Source organism: Mesoplodon bidens, assembly GCF_964165515.1.
Source record: "Mesoplodon bidens genome assembly, chromosome: 14".
Lineage (NCBI taxonomy): Eukaryota > Metazoa > Chordata > Mammalia > Artiodactyla > Ziphiidae > Mesoplodon > Mesoplodon bidens.
This window is the reverse complement of record NC_138170.1, coordinates 82,631,441-82,648,063: the sequence shown is the minus strand read 5'-3', so window position 1 is coordinate 82,648,063 and position 16,623 is coordinate 82,631,441. Positions and strand designations below refer to the sequence as shown.

Genomic DNA, 16,623 nt, shown 5'->3' with positions numbered 1-16,623 from the left:
CCACCTTAGCATGTTGATGTCCTTTCCTTTCGGCCTTTCTCTACATTTTTACCTTTTACAAAATTGAGATGAAATAGATAGTTCTGTGTCCTGCCTTTTTTTCACTTGGCATTCTATCCTGACCATATTCCTAGTTCATGATTTTAAAAGCTTACATCATATTCCATTTTGTAGGGACAGTTATTTAACCGTTTCCATTTTGTTGGAGCTTAATACATTTTCAGTTTATCAGTTGTTCTGTACATACATCTCTGATCACTTGATTTTTTCTTTAGGATAGATGTCTAGAATTGGGAGGGGATGGCAAAAAATGTTTTTAAAACTTTTAATGCAGATTACCAAATTGTGAATGGAAAGATTTTTATCTGGGATGAGTCTAGAAATAAAGTTCTAAAAATGGTTTTCTCCCATGAGGTGTTCACGGGGTAGAGATCCTGTTAAGAAGTGGGGATTATCTTTGACTCCAGGAAATTGCTTTCCCAGGAGCTGTTTACCGAGAGTTAGATCTGAAACCAGGTGATGTGCGGGGCTGACAGCTTGAGGGGAAGTGGCCTGGCCTCCTTGACACTGAGTCATGCACATTATCCTGACATTACAATTGTGGCTCACATTTGAATATTAATCCTCATCTAGGGAGGGTCTTTATAAAGCTCTACTGCAGAGAACATATGTCTCTCCTAAACTGTGCCCTTGGCGGAGCTGTCTGTGTGGATGGTTGGTGTGTGCAGTGTCTGTGGATGAGTTTGCCTCAGCCTGACCCCTGCGTGGCCAGGAGCGGGGGGTTGAAGGGTCCTGGTCAAGGCGAACACCGTCAGGCTGCCCCCCCCCACCGACATGTACCCCCATTTGTCTCTGGTTAGGGCACTTGGACTTCGGGTTACCAGTGCGTGTGCTTGGCTGGAGGATTGTAGCACATTTGTGTTAGCCTAGAGCCGAGAATAGTGACTGTGTGACGAGCAAATGAAGAAACGCTTCCTCGCCTGGTTGGGAGGACTTGTGCGGACTGGGAGCCTGGAAAGCTGAGTTCTAGTTCTCGAACTGCTGCAGACTAGCTGTGTGAACTTGAGCAAGTCAGCGCCCTCTCTGAACTTTGGCGTCCTTGCCTGTAAAGAGGGGTCTCTGGGCCGGGTTTCTTTTCAGGATCCTTTGGACTGTAAAGACCCAGGAGTGGCCCCGAGTGGGTAGGACAGTGAGACTGGTGCTGCCCTGAGATGGCTTTGCGTTGGGAGCTGGGTGCATGTGGGGCTCGAAGACTGAGAAAGTGTTCACGGCCTCTGAACACACAGGACTCCTTGCCGTTCCCCTGGGGTGGATACCTTCCTGTTCCTGCTCGTCTCTGTCTGGAAATTCCCAGCTGACCTTGGAGCCCCAGCTCCAACGTCCCCTTCTTGGCATCTCTGAATCCTCAGCCCCAGCACGTCGCAGGCCATCATGCACGGGTTGGTGCATCTGTCCTGAGACATGGGTCGCACTCGTCTTGTGTGCACCCAGCACACCGTCACAGCCCGCTGCAGGGCTGGCAGCAAGGAGCAGACGTTCAGCTGGACTTGAAGCTGGTGGAGGTGAGTTGGCGGTGGGACCCTTCTTGTCCTTTGGCAGCGCTGGGCAGGTGGCTGGCTCCCCCGCCGTGCTGTGGCCCATTGAGCAGGAGTAAAAAGGCTGCCTTTTCCCCATTTGGATCCAACAGTTTTGCTTGAACTATATGCACTGGGCCTTCTTCTTGGTATCAGTTTTTAAAAATGACATAATCAAGTAAACTAGAAGGCAGACAACAAGGCCCAACCCTTACCTCTAAATGCAATGTGTGCACATGCTCGCTGGCTCCATAGCAGATTTTTCTGTTAGTCTTTCATTTCATCCCCTTGCACGGATTGGTGGAAGGTCTGACCTTTGTGTAGCGAGGTGTGGGAAATGGGAGGGCTGTGGGATTAGAACTGGGAAGAAACGGGGTCTCGTCTGCTGTGGTCTCAGCAACTCAGGTTCTTATTTTCCCAAGTCCCTCCCACATCAAAGATTCTTGGGTCTGGTTCATTAATAAGAACCAGAGATAAAGATACAGTTGAATAAGGGGGAGGTGGGAGAGGGATCTCTTTTTAGAAGAACAGTTTTGACAGTTCTGTAAATAAGAGATGATAGAGCCAGACTGGGTTCTTTCCAGAAAGTTTATTCCCCAGCCATTTATTTTAGGTTCCTATTTTAAATTTAGTTTTGGCTAAAGGAAAATAAAGACACTCAAGGACTTTCTCGTAGGAACATCTCAGACTTTGGGGGACATGGAGCAGTAGGCCAGTCGGATACTATGTAGTTACGGGGTGTTTACTGTCCTGACAGTGGACACCAGGCAAGCTGTTACAGGGAGACACGGAGAGACACGGGGCTGTGGTCACTATCAGGAAGCTTCAAAGTCGTTTGCAAGAAGAGAAATTTGTCTTAGAAACTCCAACTAGATCAGCGTAAAGAGGTTCCCACTGACCTAAGCTGGGACAGTTAGGGCGTCAGAAAACAATGATCCCAGTGGATCAAAATGATTTAAATATAAATAGATGAGATGATGGTGACAATGATGATCCAGAACACTCATTGATCACCACTGGGGTTGCTGGGATCGACACATTATTTTGAAGATTTAAAAGGGAAAGAATTTTTATTAAAAAACGTGACCGATACCAGGCGGTCAGTTGAAAGGCCCAGAAGAAGGGATGAAAGGAAGTGCATGTCTCCTTCCTGGTGCCAGAACCCGAAGCCTCGCTGGCTGTTGTTTCTCCTCCGTGCTGGTTTGGTGGACTGCCCGTGGAGAGAAGGCAAGTTCCTCTCTCCAAGGTTGTCACAGGCTGGGGGCAGCCTGCGTGAACACAGGATGGATTTGACCCTTCCCCACCTTCTTCCAGCGGTGTGATCTTGGGCAAATCATTAAACCCCTCTGAACCCCACTTTACTCAACAGGTAGTAAGGATGATGCTTCTGACATCTTATAGTCTGATTAAGTTTAATTGAACGAAAGGCTTGTAGCCTTTACTGAAGCTGATTCTCTCCCTCTTCCCTCTGGGTGCTCATCTAGAGCAGCTGTGAGGGGCCAGGATCATTCTGAAGGCAGCACTTGGCTCCCGAGGGGACTTTAGCCTCCGCATTCCTGTTTCTCTCTCCCAGGGGAGTGACATCAGCACCAGATGTCTGCTTGTGGCTGCCGCGCCCTTCCAAAACCACACTGGAATTGCCCACATCTCGACGACCAATTTTGAAATAGTTACAAAACAGCGTGTGGTTGGAAAGGAACTACCCTTCACTGTTGACCACATGTTCTAGAATTATAAGTCGAGCAAAATAGGTGCAACTGATCCGCCTCTGAAATGGAATTTTAAAAATCTAAAACTTGGGTGCTTTTGGTTTTGGCAAGGTAAGCTATTTTTAGAAGGAAACACACATCAGTGTAGTAGAGTGGGGGACACATGGGCCTCGGGATCAGACAGACTTGGGTTTGCACCACAGCTCTGCCACTTTCTGGCCCTGTTTCCTAGGACAGGTTATTTGACCTCCTTGAGTCCCAGTTTCCTTTCAGCATTGTGAGAAGTAATGCATGTCATATATAAGTTGTTGTGAAGTCTAGAAGAAAACACATGGAGACCATTTGTGCTCAGTAGAGATGACATCTGTGCTGCTGTTAACTGTTGTCAGTTCTGGCGGGCACGTTATGTGTTGGGTGTGTGGTCGGACGGCCTGTCCTCACCCACGGTTTTTGATTCTTACCTTAACCCTCTGAGTATCTCCCAGTGGGGTCTTTGTCCTTCACGTGGCTGAGACAGTGCCAGAGAGAGTAAATGCGTGTGTTACCATGTCGTCCACGTTTACTGGGAGGCATAGGCTTGAAGCCCAGACCTTCTGAGGGCTCCTCCTGCTCTGCCGCCCCTTCGTCACGCCCTGTGTGTGTGTGTGTGTGTGTGTCTGCCTCAAGTCGTTTGCTGAGTATAGTTTCAGAAATACACTTAATGTATCCAGAACTCTCAGGCCCTTTTCTGGGATGTGAAAGATGATGATGATAATAATAATAGAAAGGAGGAAGAGGAAAAGGGCCTAAACAGTGAAATTAACGTTCTCTTGTGTTTGTTAGATCCACACGGGCTTCCCCTAAGGCACCCAAATGCCCCCGGAAGTCGAGGGCAAAGTGCTTGCCTGGTAGGGTCGGTGGACACATGGTCCATGGATCCTGGGATCCGGCTCAGCCCCAGGGCTGCCTTCCTCAAACACATGTCCCCTGTGTGCTCCGGTTGTCAGGCCCAGGCACCGGCACTGCCGACAGTGGTTTTGTTGCCCTGAGGAGTTGTTTGGGGCACTGCCAGGGGCTTTTCAGGATCTGTTCTTTGGCGAAGAAGCTGCAGCACTAAGGCTTTCTGTGGCCTGGCAGCCCTGTGCCGTCCTCCTTGTGGGAGCAGAATTCTGAAGACGTGGGCAGCCTGATGGGGGGTGTGTGACCCTGCCCAGTGGAGTCCCCATGCAAGGTGACACGCACGCCCGCCCGCCCGCACCGATGTGCCTGTACAGTCGTTGTGTTACATTTCTGATTGGAGTGATGAGGGAGCAGAAATCAAATGTCCATGCCAGGAAGTTGTTTTATTACAGACTGGCTGGATTCATGTAAAAATGCTTGACCCAGAAGTGAGGGAATCATGTCCAGCCACATTGGCTTACCAGAATTACCTGTGTCCCCTTCCCACCCCAGCTTCTGACTCAGAGACGGGACTCCAGCTTCTACAGTTTGACAGAGATCCGTGTATGATTTTTGATGTCCAACAGGGCCTGAGAACCACAGAGCTGGAGACCCAGAATCCGGGTTTTCACTCTTTAAGGTGCTGCTTTGAAGCCTAATGATGATAAAATACCTTCAGATGGATGACCAGCTTTTGCTTTTTCTGATCAAACGACATGCGTCTTGTCTTATATTTCAAGCACAAAGATGAATAAAACTTAGTCCCTACCCTGGAAGCACTTGCAGTGTGCTGGGAACCACGCTTACCAGTTGGACATTTGGAATGTAACACTCTGAGTGCAAGTCCAGGAAGGTGCCAGGGACATGGGGCAGAGGCACGGAAAGGCCCCCAGGCAGGGGACGTGTCATGGGCAGAGGCGCCCTGGCCTGTGGCCTGTGCTCCGAGGACTGTGGCCTTTCCGGTGTTGAAAGGAGAAGCTAGGGCATGCGGCTGGGTGAGCGTCCCGCCAGCTGCTGGGTTCCAGCAGGGGCCTGGGTCTGTTCTGTGTCTCCCGCCAGCGTGTGGGCTACGGAGGAGTCCTAGGAGATGGGGAAGCACGGGCGTCCCCGGGGGCCTCATCCCATGAGCTGGAGGCTGTGGCACTCGTGCGCGGCTCTCTCCCTCCTGGTCCTCGCGCTTGTTCTTTGGGATCTGTCGCTGGCACCACGGGTGGTTGTCAGGACAGCAGAGTTATTTCTGTTCGCGGTGTGACTTGGCTTTTCTCAGATTTTCAGGCTGTAAATGTGTTCGATTTTATCCACAAGTAAGAACCTGGTGGGGGGCAGGGCTAGAGCAGTTGAGGCCTTAACAGCACCTCTCCCGTTGCTGTTGCAGCGCATGTGGAAAACGAAGAGCAGTACACCCAGGCCCTGGAGAAGTTCGGGGGCAACTGCGTGTGCAGAGACGACCCGGACCTGGGAAGCGCGTTCCTCAAGTTCTCAGTGTTTACGAAGGAGCTGACGGCGCTTTTCAAAAACCTGGTAAGTGTCATGATCGCGTGCAGCGAACGGGCAGCATGGGAGGGGCCCGAAGTTGCTCTAGTTGGGAAGGTAGCTCCCTAGACAGTAATTAGGGTTTGTTTGATACACGAGGAATACGTTTCATGGCTCCTGTGGTACCTAAAAGAATTGTATTTCCTATACACGCGAGGTCACTATGGAATAAATTTTAGAATTGTGATTTTTTACTCTCACAAGACTTTCAAATTTAACTCGGCATTTTAAAGCTGCACATCTGAGGCACAAAATGGATAAATGCATTCGTCTTCCTAAGGGCCTCTGACTTCAATTTTCAATAGTTCCTAAACTGTGTAGAATAGTCTGTTGCTGGTAATTATAGTAGGTATTTAAACTTAACAGTATTTCATAAATATGTTTCAGACCCGTCTTACACAGCAAGGTAACCTATAATCAGAGCACAGAAATTACCGTGAATATTTAAAGGCCTTTTATGCTCTCACACGCAGAGCCTAAGAAAAGTCTCACTTTTGAAGTGAGTGGAGATGCGGACTGGGTACTTCTTGCCTGCGGTAGGTGCTTGGTAACGTGGGTGAATGGACTCTTCCTTGCACTTGGCAGCGCTGTGCTGTCCTCACTGTGGGAGCAGAATTATGAAGAATTGAGCAGAGAGGGGGTTTGGGACCCTGCTGAGCGGTTTCTTCCACAAGGGGAATGTACGTCGGGATGGTCCCGGCATGTCTTTCCTGTTTTTCTCCCCCAGCTTCTCCCAAAGGTCATGGACAAGCAGACCAGGTCAAGAACTCAATAATACTTTCTGTGTAGGTCGCAAACAACAGTGTCTTTTTCATTTCTCCTGTCAGCAAGCTCATAACAAGTGAAAAAATAGCTCATCATTCTTGAAGCGGTGATGATGGCGGGTCCGTCAGTCTGCTCGTAGAAGGGCAGTGGCACGGGACACACGTATGAGTTAATAAGGAGGAGGGGAAAGAACCGGATCATGAAGGCTCTCGGTCTCCCTCCCTGTCTTCACTTGTAAACTGTTTCATTTGGAAGTGGTAAATACAAAAAGCCGTTGCTGTGCTTAAGTTTTTTACTCGGGTTAATTTGGAATCTCTTGGGGCCTTTGTCAAGTTTGTCGCCCATTTATCACTGCCCCAAACAGGCTGACAGCATGCAGAGCACACAGTGGAGCCCAGCCCCTTTCCAGCCCCACTGCCCGGACACTGGCACACATCTTGTTAGGGCCTCACCACTGAGTCACAGTGGAGCTTTTTTTTTTTTTTTTAAACTGGGGAAGCTGCATGGTCCTGGGGAAGACCTATAGATGCTGACGTGTCGGGGGTCGTCTAGTGTAAAATCAGCCTGTCGCCTCATCTCCCAGACCCTCGGGGTGGGGGTGGTAAGCTCCTTCCTCGCCCCCTGAGCTGCCAGACAGCTGCTTCATGCCTCCCTCTTAAATATGAATGAATGGCCTCCGGAAAGAAAGAGACCAAAATAAACAGAAGAAAGAACTTGGGGGAAACAGAGACAATGCAGAGAGCAGAAGAAAACTTTAAAGAAACTATACTTAATTCCTCAGAGAAATCAGAAGAGAGAATGGGATGAAGCTTGTCGTTATAAAAAGGGAGAGACAATCAATATAAGAAAATGTAAAATTGTAAATCCTATGAGAAGGGTTAGAGTAAAAGAAATCTCTCAGAAAATAGATCAAAAGGACCAAAAAAGACAAAAGAGTGGGAAATAGATGAAAGACGAGTCAGGGATTAATTCTCAAGGTCCAGTATCCAACTGACAGGCGTGTTCAGAAAGAGAGAACAGGAAACAGAGGAGGATGCCGTGAATGCAACAGAACAAAGGATGATTCCTGAGACCGAAGGATTTTCCTCTCCTGATGGGAGGGCCCAGGACAGTAAGGGAAAAGGACCTGCCCCAGGGCACCCCCCTGTGAAATTGCAAAAGATCTTAACCGCTTTCAGAAAGCACACAGAGAGCACACAGAGGATTAAGCATCACAATGCCATCGGTGTCTCAGCAGTGACCCTGGAAACTTGAAGGCCCGGAGCCTTGCCACTAAAATCCTGAGGAACGTAATTCTAACCTGGAATGAGACCCACCACCTGAGCGTGAAATTCGAATTAGAGATGTTTCAGATGCCCCCAAGCGTCATTCCTCTGGAAGTCCTAAAGGTTGTGCTTTAGCAGCATGAAGAGGGAAGCCAAGAAAGAGGAAGACGTGTGAGTCAGGGAACAGGATCCAGCCAGAAGGAAAGCAGTGAAAGGGTTCCCAAGGGGATGGCAGAGGGAAGCCCTAGCAGGGCGGCTGAGCAGGCAGCCTGGAGACAGAGGCACGGGAGGCCAGGGTCGCCCCTCCCCAGCCAGCCAGCTCTTGTATCGGCTGATCTCCACTCAGGTTTTCTCAGCTGTAAGATGGAGATGATAACGCCACGCCTGGGTTTGTAAGAAGTATAGCCAGTTGCTTTTACACACCTTAGCTTATTTAGCCCTTGTGACGATCCCATGAGGTGAATCAGCGTTGTCCCCACTTTGTAGATTAGGTAACTGAGGCCCCTGTGGTTTAAAGGGCTAACCTCTCTCGGGACAGGTCTGAGTCCTTGCCAGCTTTTGGACGTGCGCTTCTGGGTGTGGAAGGGCCCCGCCTGCGTCGCTCCGCGTGGTGGAATCCTACTCGAAGTAGCTTGTCCTCAGTTTTAACATGAGCAGCTGCACAGTTTGACAAAAGCAGCCCCTTCATTTCTTGATTTTCCACAAAACTAAAAGCAGAGCAGGGCCTGGACATTGTGATGGGCACATTGTCACGTTGGCCACTACCCCATGGCTCTGCAGAGGCAGAGGATGTGTCATGGGCAGAGGCGCCCTGGCCTGTGGCCTGTGCTCCGAGGACTGTGGCCTTTCCGGTGTTGAAAGGAGAAGCTAGGGCATGCGGCTGGGTACATCAGAAATTGGGCACATCAGAAATCCCCTCCAGGCCTCGCTGTCCTCCCCCTTCCTACAGTGAGTGGCTTGCCCACGGCCGTCACTTCCTGAGCCCCCACGGCGCTGTCAGCCCCGTGTACTGGTCCTTCCTCGTTCACTGAGTCCTCCTGTCCGCTGCACGGGATCCCTCACGTTACCTCCGTCCCAGATGGGGCCCCTAGCCGGCAAGGGACAGGTTAGGGGTCACATCTGGGTCTTAAAACTCCAATCCCATGCTCTTTCCACTGTGGTATTTAAAGGATTTAAGGCCCCTTGTCAACTCCTTGGGGGAAAAAGGGGGCAGAACGGAAGGGAAGGCAATGCCGGGTAAAGTGCAGCATGAAGAGGGACACCCAGCGGGCCGAACTGCTGCAGCCACGAGCAGCCAGACACCTCAGTTTCCTCACCTTAAAACAGTGTGAGAAAACCATTCCCGCCTCACCGGCCAGCATCAGGGTGACAGGGATAAGCGGAAATTAGAAACCACCCCACAGGTGACATTTCAGTGTCGTTATGGTTGGGTAACTTACTAAAGCCCGGAAGGCAGTAGCTCTGAGTCCACGTGCATGACTGTAGTTTCTGCTTTTACTTTATGGAGTTAGGGGTTTTGATCCTGTTTCCTAGCAAATACCTTATCTGTGCCCAAATTCATGTTCACCAGGCCGGGTTTGCCAGGGCTGGTGTTGAAGGTCTGCAGCCGTAAGGACGCCAAGTGGCTGCTTCTAAGAAGCTGTCTCCGAGAGTGAGCTGATGATAGGAGAATTCTCCTTTTTTGGTATTTTGTATACCATTCTTACTCCTATTTTTGGTCACATCTGTCCTATCTCTTATTTTTAAAGCCTTGCTTTTGCTTTTCCTCAGACGATCAAAAAACATTTCAGTTCCGCATGGCCAAGACTCTCAATCCTACCTCTTGCCTAGAAAGAATAATAATTACCACCTACCTGCTCTTCAGCATGAAAGAATGTTTATAAAGCAGTTGGAACGTCTCCAAAGAAAGGCCAGCTTAATATAAAGTGAGATTTTGTAACTCAAGGGTGAGATTCTCACCTTCAGAGAGTCTGAATTCCTCTGCAGTAATGCAGGATAAAGGGAAAAACAAGGCAGCTCCAGAAATGTAACATGTGTGAAATTAGGCTGGTTATAAAGTCAGGCCAGTCTCCTCGGTTCTTTTCCTCTTACCAGATGGATGTGAGAATCCTGAAAAGATTTTCCAGGGCCACTTCTGTGTTAAGAAGTGGCCTTTTAATGAACGGTTGCATGAAAGCACATTCCTGAAAGGTCACTTACAGGTATGACATCTCCGTCTCTGGTTTCAGAGAATCGCTTGTGGGATATGTACTCTTGGTCCACAGAACTTGCTCCAGGTGAGGGCAGGGGCCGGCGGAGGCTCAGCCCAGACGGAGTTCCAGGGCGAGAGCCGAGAGTGGCCCTGGGGTTGAGGAATTTCACTGCACTCACCCGGAAAGAAGAACCTGAAAGTCCCACTGACCAGCGTGCACAGAAGTCATGTTTCTTTTGTTTGTTTGTTTTTCCTTTACACAAGTGATTGGAGTTAGAAGACATTATAGCCAGAGAGTGAAGAGCTAGTCGGGTTGTTGAGGAGAGTGTGACTTTGTCCCTATGCTGTGCGCAGGGCCTGGCGGGGAGGCCCGCCCACCTGCTGGCTGGCAATATGGTGGCACTGTCTTCCCAGCACCATCGGCCGTTGGTCGACAGGAGCTGATTCCCCACGTTAATAAAGCTCATCATTGCATTGCTTAGCACAGAGCTCTCTCTAGCAGAGGTCCTTACCCTCAGTGCTCCCGTAAACTTTCTTCTCTTTTCACTTCTTCTATTGAAAATGTCCTATATTTTAAAATGTATTACATTCTTTCTTTTAAAGCATTTTTAAATTGAAGTAGAGTTAACTTACAATGCTGTGTTAGCTTCAGTTATAGCAAAGTGATTTGGTTCTACATATATCTGTTCTTTTTCAGATTCTTTGCCATGAGTAGAGTTCCCTGTGCTATACAGTAGGTCCTTGTTTATCTTACGTATAGCAGTGCATATCTGTTAACCCCCAACTCCTAATCTATTCCCCAACCCCTAGCCCCTGTCACTCTCCCCTCTGTAAGTTTGTTTTCTATGTCTGTGAGTCTGTTTCTGTTTTAAAATGTCTTACATTCTTTCTTATTCAACATGGGCACTGGTTGTATTTTATCTTCTGGGGAGGAAGGCTTACCGTTGTTTGGGGCATAAATTAAGGGGCAGCGCTGAGATCTAGAGAAACTCTTGGTGCCCGGGACCTGCGGTGTGGGAGTACCTGCCCCTAGATCTGTGCCAGATCGTCGGCTTTCCCATTTTTAACACTTACTTTTTAATATTCTGACACCCTTCTCCCTGCTGATGGCTGGCTTCTCCCACTCTTGGTGCCTTGTCTCACAGCGCTGTGAGCTGGAGAGCGCGACGACCAGCTTGCTAGGCTTGTACGCAGAGCAGGAGTCTGTAAGCTTTGCGTGAGGAGCGCTTGAGGGCTGGGCCTCCTCTAGGGGAACAGAGTTCCTGGATGGACCTGCTGACAGTGACTGTGGACACCTGGAGATCTCTGCCACCAGTTGTTTAATCTGGCCTAATGCATGGCTGGAAATGCTCTGAGACTCACAAGGCTTCAACACTGCAAGCTGCTTCCTACACTCAGAGATCCTTGACCAAAATGAAAGCATGTCCTTAGTTTGACCAAAACGACAAAAGCAGTAAGGCTACTACTGTCAGAACCCCGTGTTTGGTTGTAGCACAGCCACGACTGTGTGGAAATTGTACTTTGATACTACTTTTGTTTTTTGGAAAGGCAGTGCCACCTCATTGTAACCACTGCGGTACACTGACTCCTTGGGGTCAGAGAAAGTGGGAAAAGCCATGGGGGAGGAGAGGACAGGGTGGGAACAAGGCCTTGGGCCCAGGAGGAGAGCTCAGCTGAGAAGAGTGGCTGATCACCTGCTGGGGGTGGCCCGGCTCTCTGGGCAGCATGGCAGTAAGCGCTCGTTGCTCCCGTCTGGGCCACTTTTATTAGGATGCTGTGTGTGCTGGCAAGGCCCCGGGACAAACGCCACGGAGCCCCGAGGGCGCGGCCCCGGGGCGGTGACTCTCGTGACCTTGGGTGCTTGGGTCCTGGGTAGGGGTGGGTTGGGGGCCTGGGGGCCACCACAGGGTCCGTCTGCATCTAAGCCCCTGGCAAAGTTTGCAAACACATTCCTTTCACTTGCCTTTAACAGCTTGTCAAGTGCACGGAGGACGTGCTGTTATAGGATAATCATTTGAAAGCATTCGTGAATCCAAACCAGGGTTTGTGTTTGTTTTCTTCTGTCACCGTGTATTCTCTCACTTGCTGGCTGTTAAAAGAACAACTGCCACGAAGTAGGGCACCTCAAACTTTAAAATCTTTTGCCAAACCCGAGGGATGCTGTGTGGACAGGCTGGAGTAGGGGGTGTGAGTGAAGGCGGAGGGTCAGCCGCACCCGGAAGGCAGAGGAGCAGGAGGGGGGCGGCTGACGAGTGCCGTTGGCCTCGGTGCCGGGGACGCCACAGTGACTGCTGTGCAGGCAGGGGACAGTACAGTAGCAGAAGGAGAGACGGCGGGAGTTCGCTGCTCCAGGCGCAGGCTGCTGATGGAAGGAGAAGGTGAGCAAGGGAAGGGTTCTGTGATGGGAGACCTGGCGCCTACTTCTAGGCCCCGGGGGAAGGGGCTGGGGGCTGGAGGAGGTTGATGGCCCCGAAGAGAGGGGGCTGTGAGCTGGGGGGCTGGGCGTCCTGGGTCTCCTCCTGTTGGTCATTGGCTCAGCCAGGACTCAGGCCCCTGCCTCCCTGGGACCTGGAGATAAATTCCAGGTCCAGCCTCTCTGGGTGCATTTGCCTTTGGGAATTTCCACTGTTTGTTAGTCATTCCTTAAACTCTAAAACTTGACAAATTACATCAATCCCTGTGTAGTCCCGACTCTGGTTTACGGAGCACTTGGACGTAGTTTTTTCATTTGCATCCCTAGGCTCCTAGTCTTGCCTTGCCCTCTGGTGGAGTCATCTGGGGCCTCGTAGAAATGCAGGCTCCCGGGCCCTTGTCCCCTAGGCCTGCTCAAGCAGAATCGCCATTTCCCCAGGGCACGAGTCAGCCCATTAAAGTCTGAGAAGCGTTGCCCTAGAGCAGAGGTCCTCACGGTGCCCTCTGTGGACCAGGAGCCCCAGCAGGACCTGCAACTTGTTAAAAGGCCACACCCACACCTACTTAATGGCGGTTCTCCAGCTTTGCTCAGCAGCAGCGCTGGGAAGGTTGCTAGAACCCTCCCTGTTGGGAGCCGTTTCCCAGAGTTGCTGATCCATTCGCATTTCTAATCAGTTCCCTGGTGACACTGACCTCGTTGGTCAGGAACCAGCAACCGCTTCCGACTCCTCCCCTGGGGAGACTGAGGCTGGGGCGCCAGGGCCTAGCTGAGGACGCAAGTATCCAACCTCGAATTCTCGGAGGTAATAGATTCGAAAAGCTGCTTTTGTTTTCGGTGGGTGGCTTAACTAAGCATTTTAACATCATGTGGGTTTTAGAAGAAGCTGTGGATTGATGAATCCTGGGCCCTTCTGTGCTGGCCCGCGGAAAACGCAGGGTTTTTTTGTTTGTTTGTTTTGCGGTACGCGGACCTCTCACTGCTGTGGCCTCTCCCGTTGCGGAGCACAGGCTCCGGACGCGCAGGCTCAGCGGCCATGGCTCACGGGCCCAGCCGCTCCCCAAAACGCGGGTTTTCCAGATGGTTGCAAGTAGGCTGCGGTGTGTGGTTTCATCATCCGTTCTGCAGTGGAAGAGGGTCAGTATTTTCTCTCCACTTAGAACCTGAAAGATCAAAGCTGTGTGACTGCCAGAGACGCAGCATTAAAGGCAGAAACCAGGTCAGCTGTTTCCCCTCTTTCTTGTGGTGTAAAAGTTGCCAGTGTTTTTGGCAGCTGCCCAGTTTTGATCTTTCAGTTTGTGTTAAACACTCAAGATCTGCATGGGCTCCCCCATCTCCTCTTTTGATTAAACAAACCATCAGCGTGGCCCTGCTGCCGAAGAACCAGGCCTGGGAGCATGTGTTCGTGAGGGCCCCGTGTGAGAGCGAGCGAGACCGTGTGTGCGCGCGCGGTTAGCTTTGGGCGGTGTTGTCGCCGGCCCCCGGGGACAACTCACTAAAAATGAAAGTGACCTAGATGGTTTTCCTTTGTAAAGTGTTTCCCTGCACGTCCTGATGTAGATGGCACCTCCGGTCTCACAGCCTGTCCCGCTCCAGCCGTGGTCAGGTGTGAGTAGCACTGACTGCTCTGGAGGCCGGTTGCCTATGGCAGCGAAATGATGGGAAGGGCTCTGGCCTCATTCTCAGCTCAGCTGCTGCTTAGTTGTGGGATCTGGGGGCAAAGTGGGTGGCTTAACTCTCCCTCTGTTTCCATTTCTGTAAAATGGGGGTAACACCGACTTCTCAGAGCACTTGTAAGCTTTACATGCGATTAAGTGGTCCTGTGCCATTTAGTGATTTATTCAAGCCACTTTACCTAGGACCTTCTGCTTCTCCAAAAGATTTTCTGTCCGGATGTTCATTCTTTCAGATAAGCAGCCTTCAGAAAGAACATAGAAAACTGTGCTTTGACCCTGCCAGGCGCCTGCCTCAGGGCCTTTGTGTTAGGAATTCCCTCTTCCAGGAATGTTCTTCCACCCGGCTTTCACGGGGCTATAGCTGCCTTGCTTCCTTCACACTCCACGTCACCTTCTGAAGAGGCCTTCCTGGTCACCATTGGAGAGTCCCATCCCACAAGTAATCAGAGAAGCCTTATGTATAAGATTTGTAGTAGTCCCCAAACTGGAAAGAACACAAAAACCTGTCAGCAGTTGTCTGGATAAGCCAGGTGATGGACAGCTGTTCAGCAAGAAACGGGAATGAGCCGTTGATGCAACAGCGCGGATGGATCTCCAAGCGAGTGTGAGAGAAGCCGACAAAGAGCAGTGCGTGCTGTAGGATTCCATGTATAGAAAGTCCTAGAAAATGCAGATTATTCTGTGGTGATGGACGCAGATCAGTGGTTGCCTGGGGACTGGAGATTGGGGAGTGAGCAGCTGGGAGGCGGGAATTGCAAAAGGGTGCAAAGAAGCTTCTGGGGGTGATGGTACATTCACTGTCTGGGTTTGGGTGATGGTTTTGTGGGTGTATGTATGTGCTATGACTTATCAAATTGTGCACTTTAAATATGAGCAGGTTATTGTACGTCAGTTACACCTTCAGAGATGCTTAAAATTTTTTTTAGGCTACTCATCTGAAGCATTGCTGTCCACCAGAACTTTTTGCCTTGATGGAAATGGTCTGCATCTGCTGTATCCAGTATGCGAAGCCGCTCACCACACATGGCTCTTGAGCACTTGAAATATGCCAGCGCAACTGACGAGTTCGTTTCTAACTTGATTTCATTGTAATGCATTTACATTTGAATGGGCACATGTAGCTAGTGTCTGTCATACTGGACTGCACAGGTGTAAAGCCTTTCCCTGCTACTATAACACCCCCGGCAGTGCCACCCACACGCACAGTCCTGGGTCTCAGGCTCCAGCTCCTGGAGAAGACTTGAAGCTTCCGCAGGTGCTGGCTGTTTCCCAGGTACATACCCTTGGCTAATTCCAAAGCCTCCGCTAAGGATGCCCTTAATTGAAATGATGAGGTCTGAGGTCTTTTCACAGCTCTCCACCCTCTGGCACGGAGGTGCTGCCAGCGCCTTTGCCCACACGAAAAGGTGTTTGCCCTTCTTTGAGGTCTTGATTTCACCTCTAACTCTGTGACTGAGCAGCATTTGCCCAAGTTAAAAAGAAAAAAACCCTGCAGATCCCAGCGTTCTGTCTCTGGTTTCTCATAAATTAGGCATATTAAAATAAACTTAATGACACAGGTACATTTCAGGTAAGGCTCTTTGGCCATGTTGTATATAAGGTCTTTTAGGAAAAGCTGATTATCCCCAAAGAGGGTTGGACACTATTAAGGGTTTTTGAGGAGAGCCCTGGGAAGACCTGGTCTTTTCTAGACTCATGAGCCTGGAGCTAGGAAGATTCTGCCCAGCAACTTTTCTGTTTTGAGTATCTTCTCTTTGCTGCTCCTTAAAAATAGAGTGCTATGATACAAAAATCCTGTCTGGGTTCAGGCTTCTCAACAGATCCCCAGCCAAGGAGAACGCAGCGCTGGGGTTCCCAGGGGTCGGGCTGGAACCAGGGGCGGAGCTTTGGCTGGACCAGCAGCTGCTGGTGACCAGTGACAGAGCCGAAGGAGCAGCCGACACACTGACCCTGTGGGCAGGGGAAGCGTTACGGGGAAGGGGGAAAGATTTTTAGAGGGTATGGCAGTGGCAAAGCTCACGAGTCAAGGAGTTTTAAGACCCCCTCTCCCCCCCAAAAATTATAATAATAATTAGGAAGACCCATGTGGAAAGATGGCTATCGTTTGGCTATATTCCCCCACCCCTGCCCCATCTCCTGGTCTTTGTTTGCTAATCAGCTATGACATTACGCAGGCTGCTTGCGATCTCTGATAGCCCTGTCTGCCTGTCTCCCCACGACTGAATCATTCTCCTTCTCCTGAGATTACACACACTGGACTACTTGTCAACTCATCTTGTCAGACATATCCAGGTGAACCCAGGAAAAGGGAAGACAGAGCAGGGAGGACTGTGACTCTAAAGATTGTCTGTGTGCTATTGGTATTAGATCCATACTGACTAGCAGCAATTAAGAGTAATAATTTGTATTCAGATCATGCTTGGGTTTCAGAAAGCCATTTCACTTCATATACTTGTTAAAAGCAAGTCAGAGGATAACAGAAAGCCCCATGCTTGCTTGGTGCTAAGGGAAATATTCTAGTTGGGTGACCCAGGGGTAATTTAATTCTTCCCAGCGATCATAACAGTTTTATTGCTCGTAAA

General features: G+C 50.1%; 1 protein-coding gene across 4 annotated transcripts in view; it reads left to right on the top strand.

Annotated features, from left to right (window-relative positions):
- ASAP2 (ArfGAP with SH3 domain, ankyrin repeat and PH domain 2) overlaps window positions 1-16,623 on the top strand; it is a 157,564-nt gene that overhangs the window by 66,119 nt on the left and 74,822 nt on the right. For all 4 annotated transcript variants that reach the window (XM_081253973.1, XM_081253972.1, XM_081253975.1 and 1 more), the window contains exon 3: window positions 5,577-5,722. In XM_081253973.1, coding sequence (XP_081110099.1) covers window positions 5,577-5,722 — 146 coding nt within the window. The remainder of the gene's footprint in view (window positions 1-5,576; window positions 5,723-16,623) is intronic.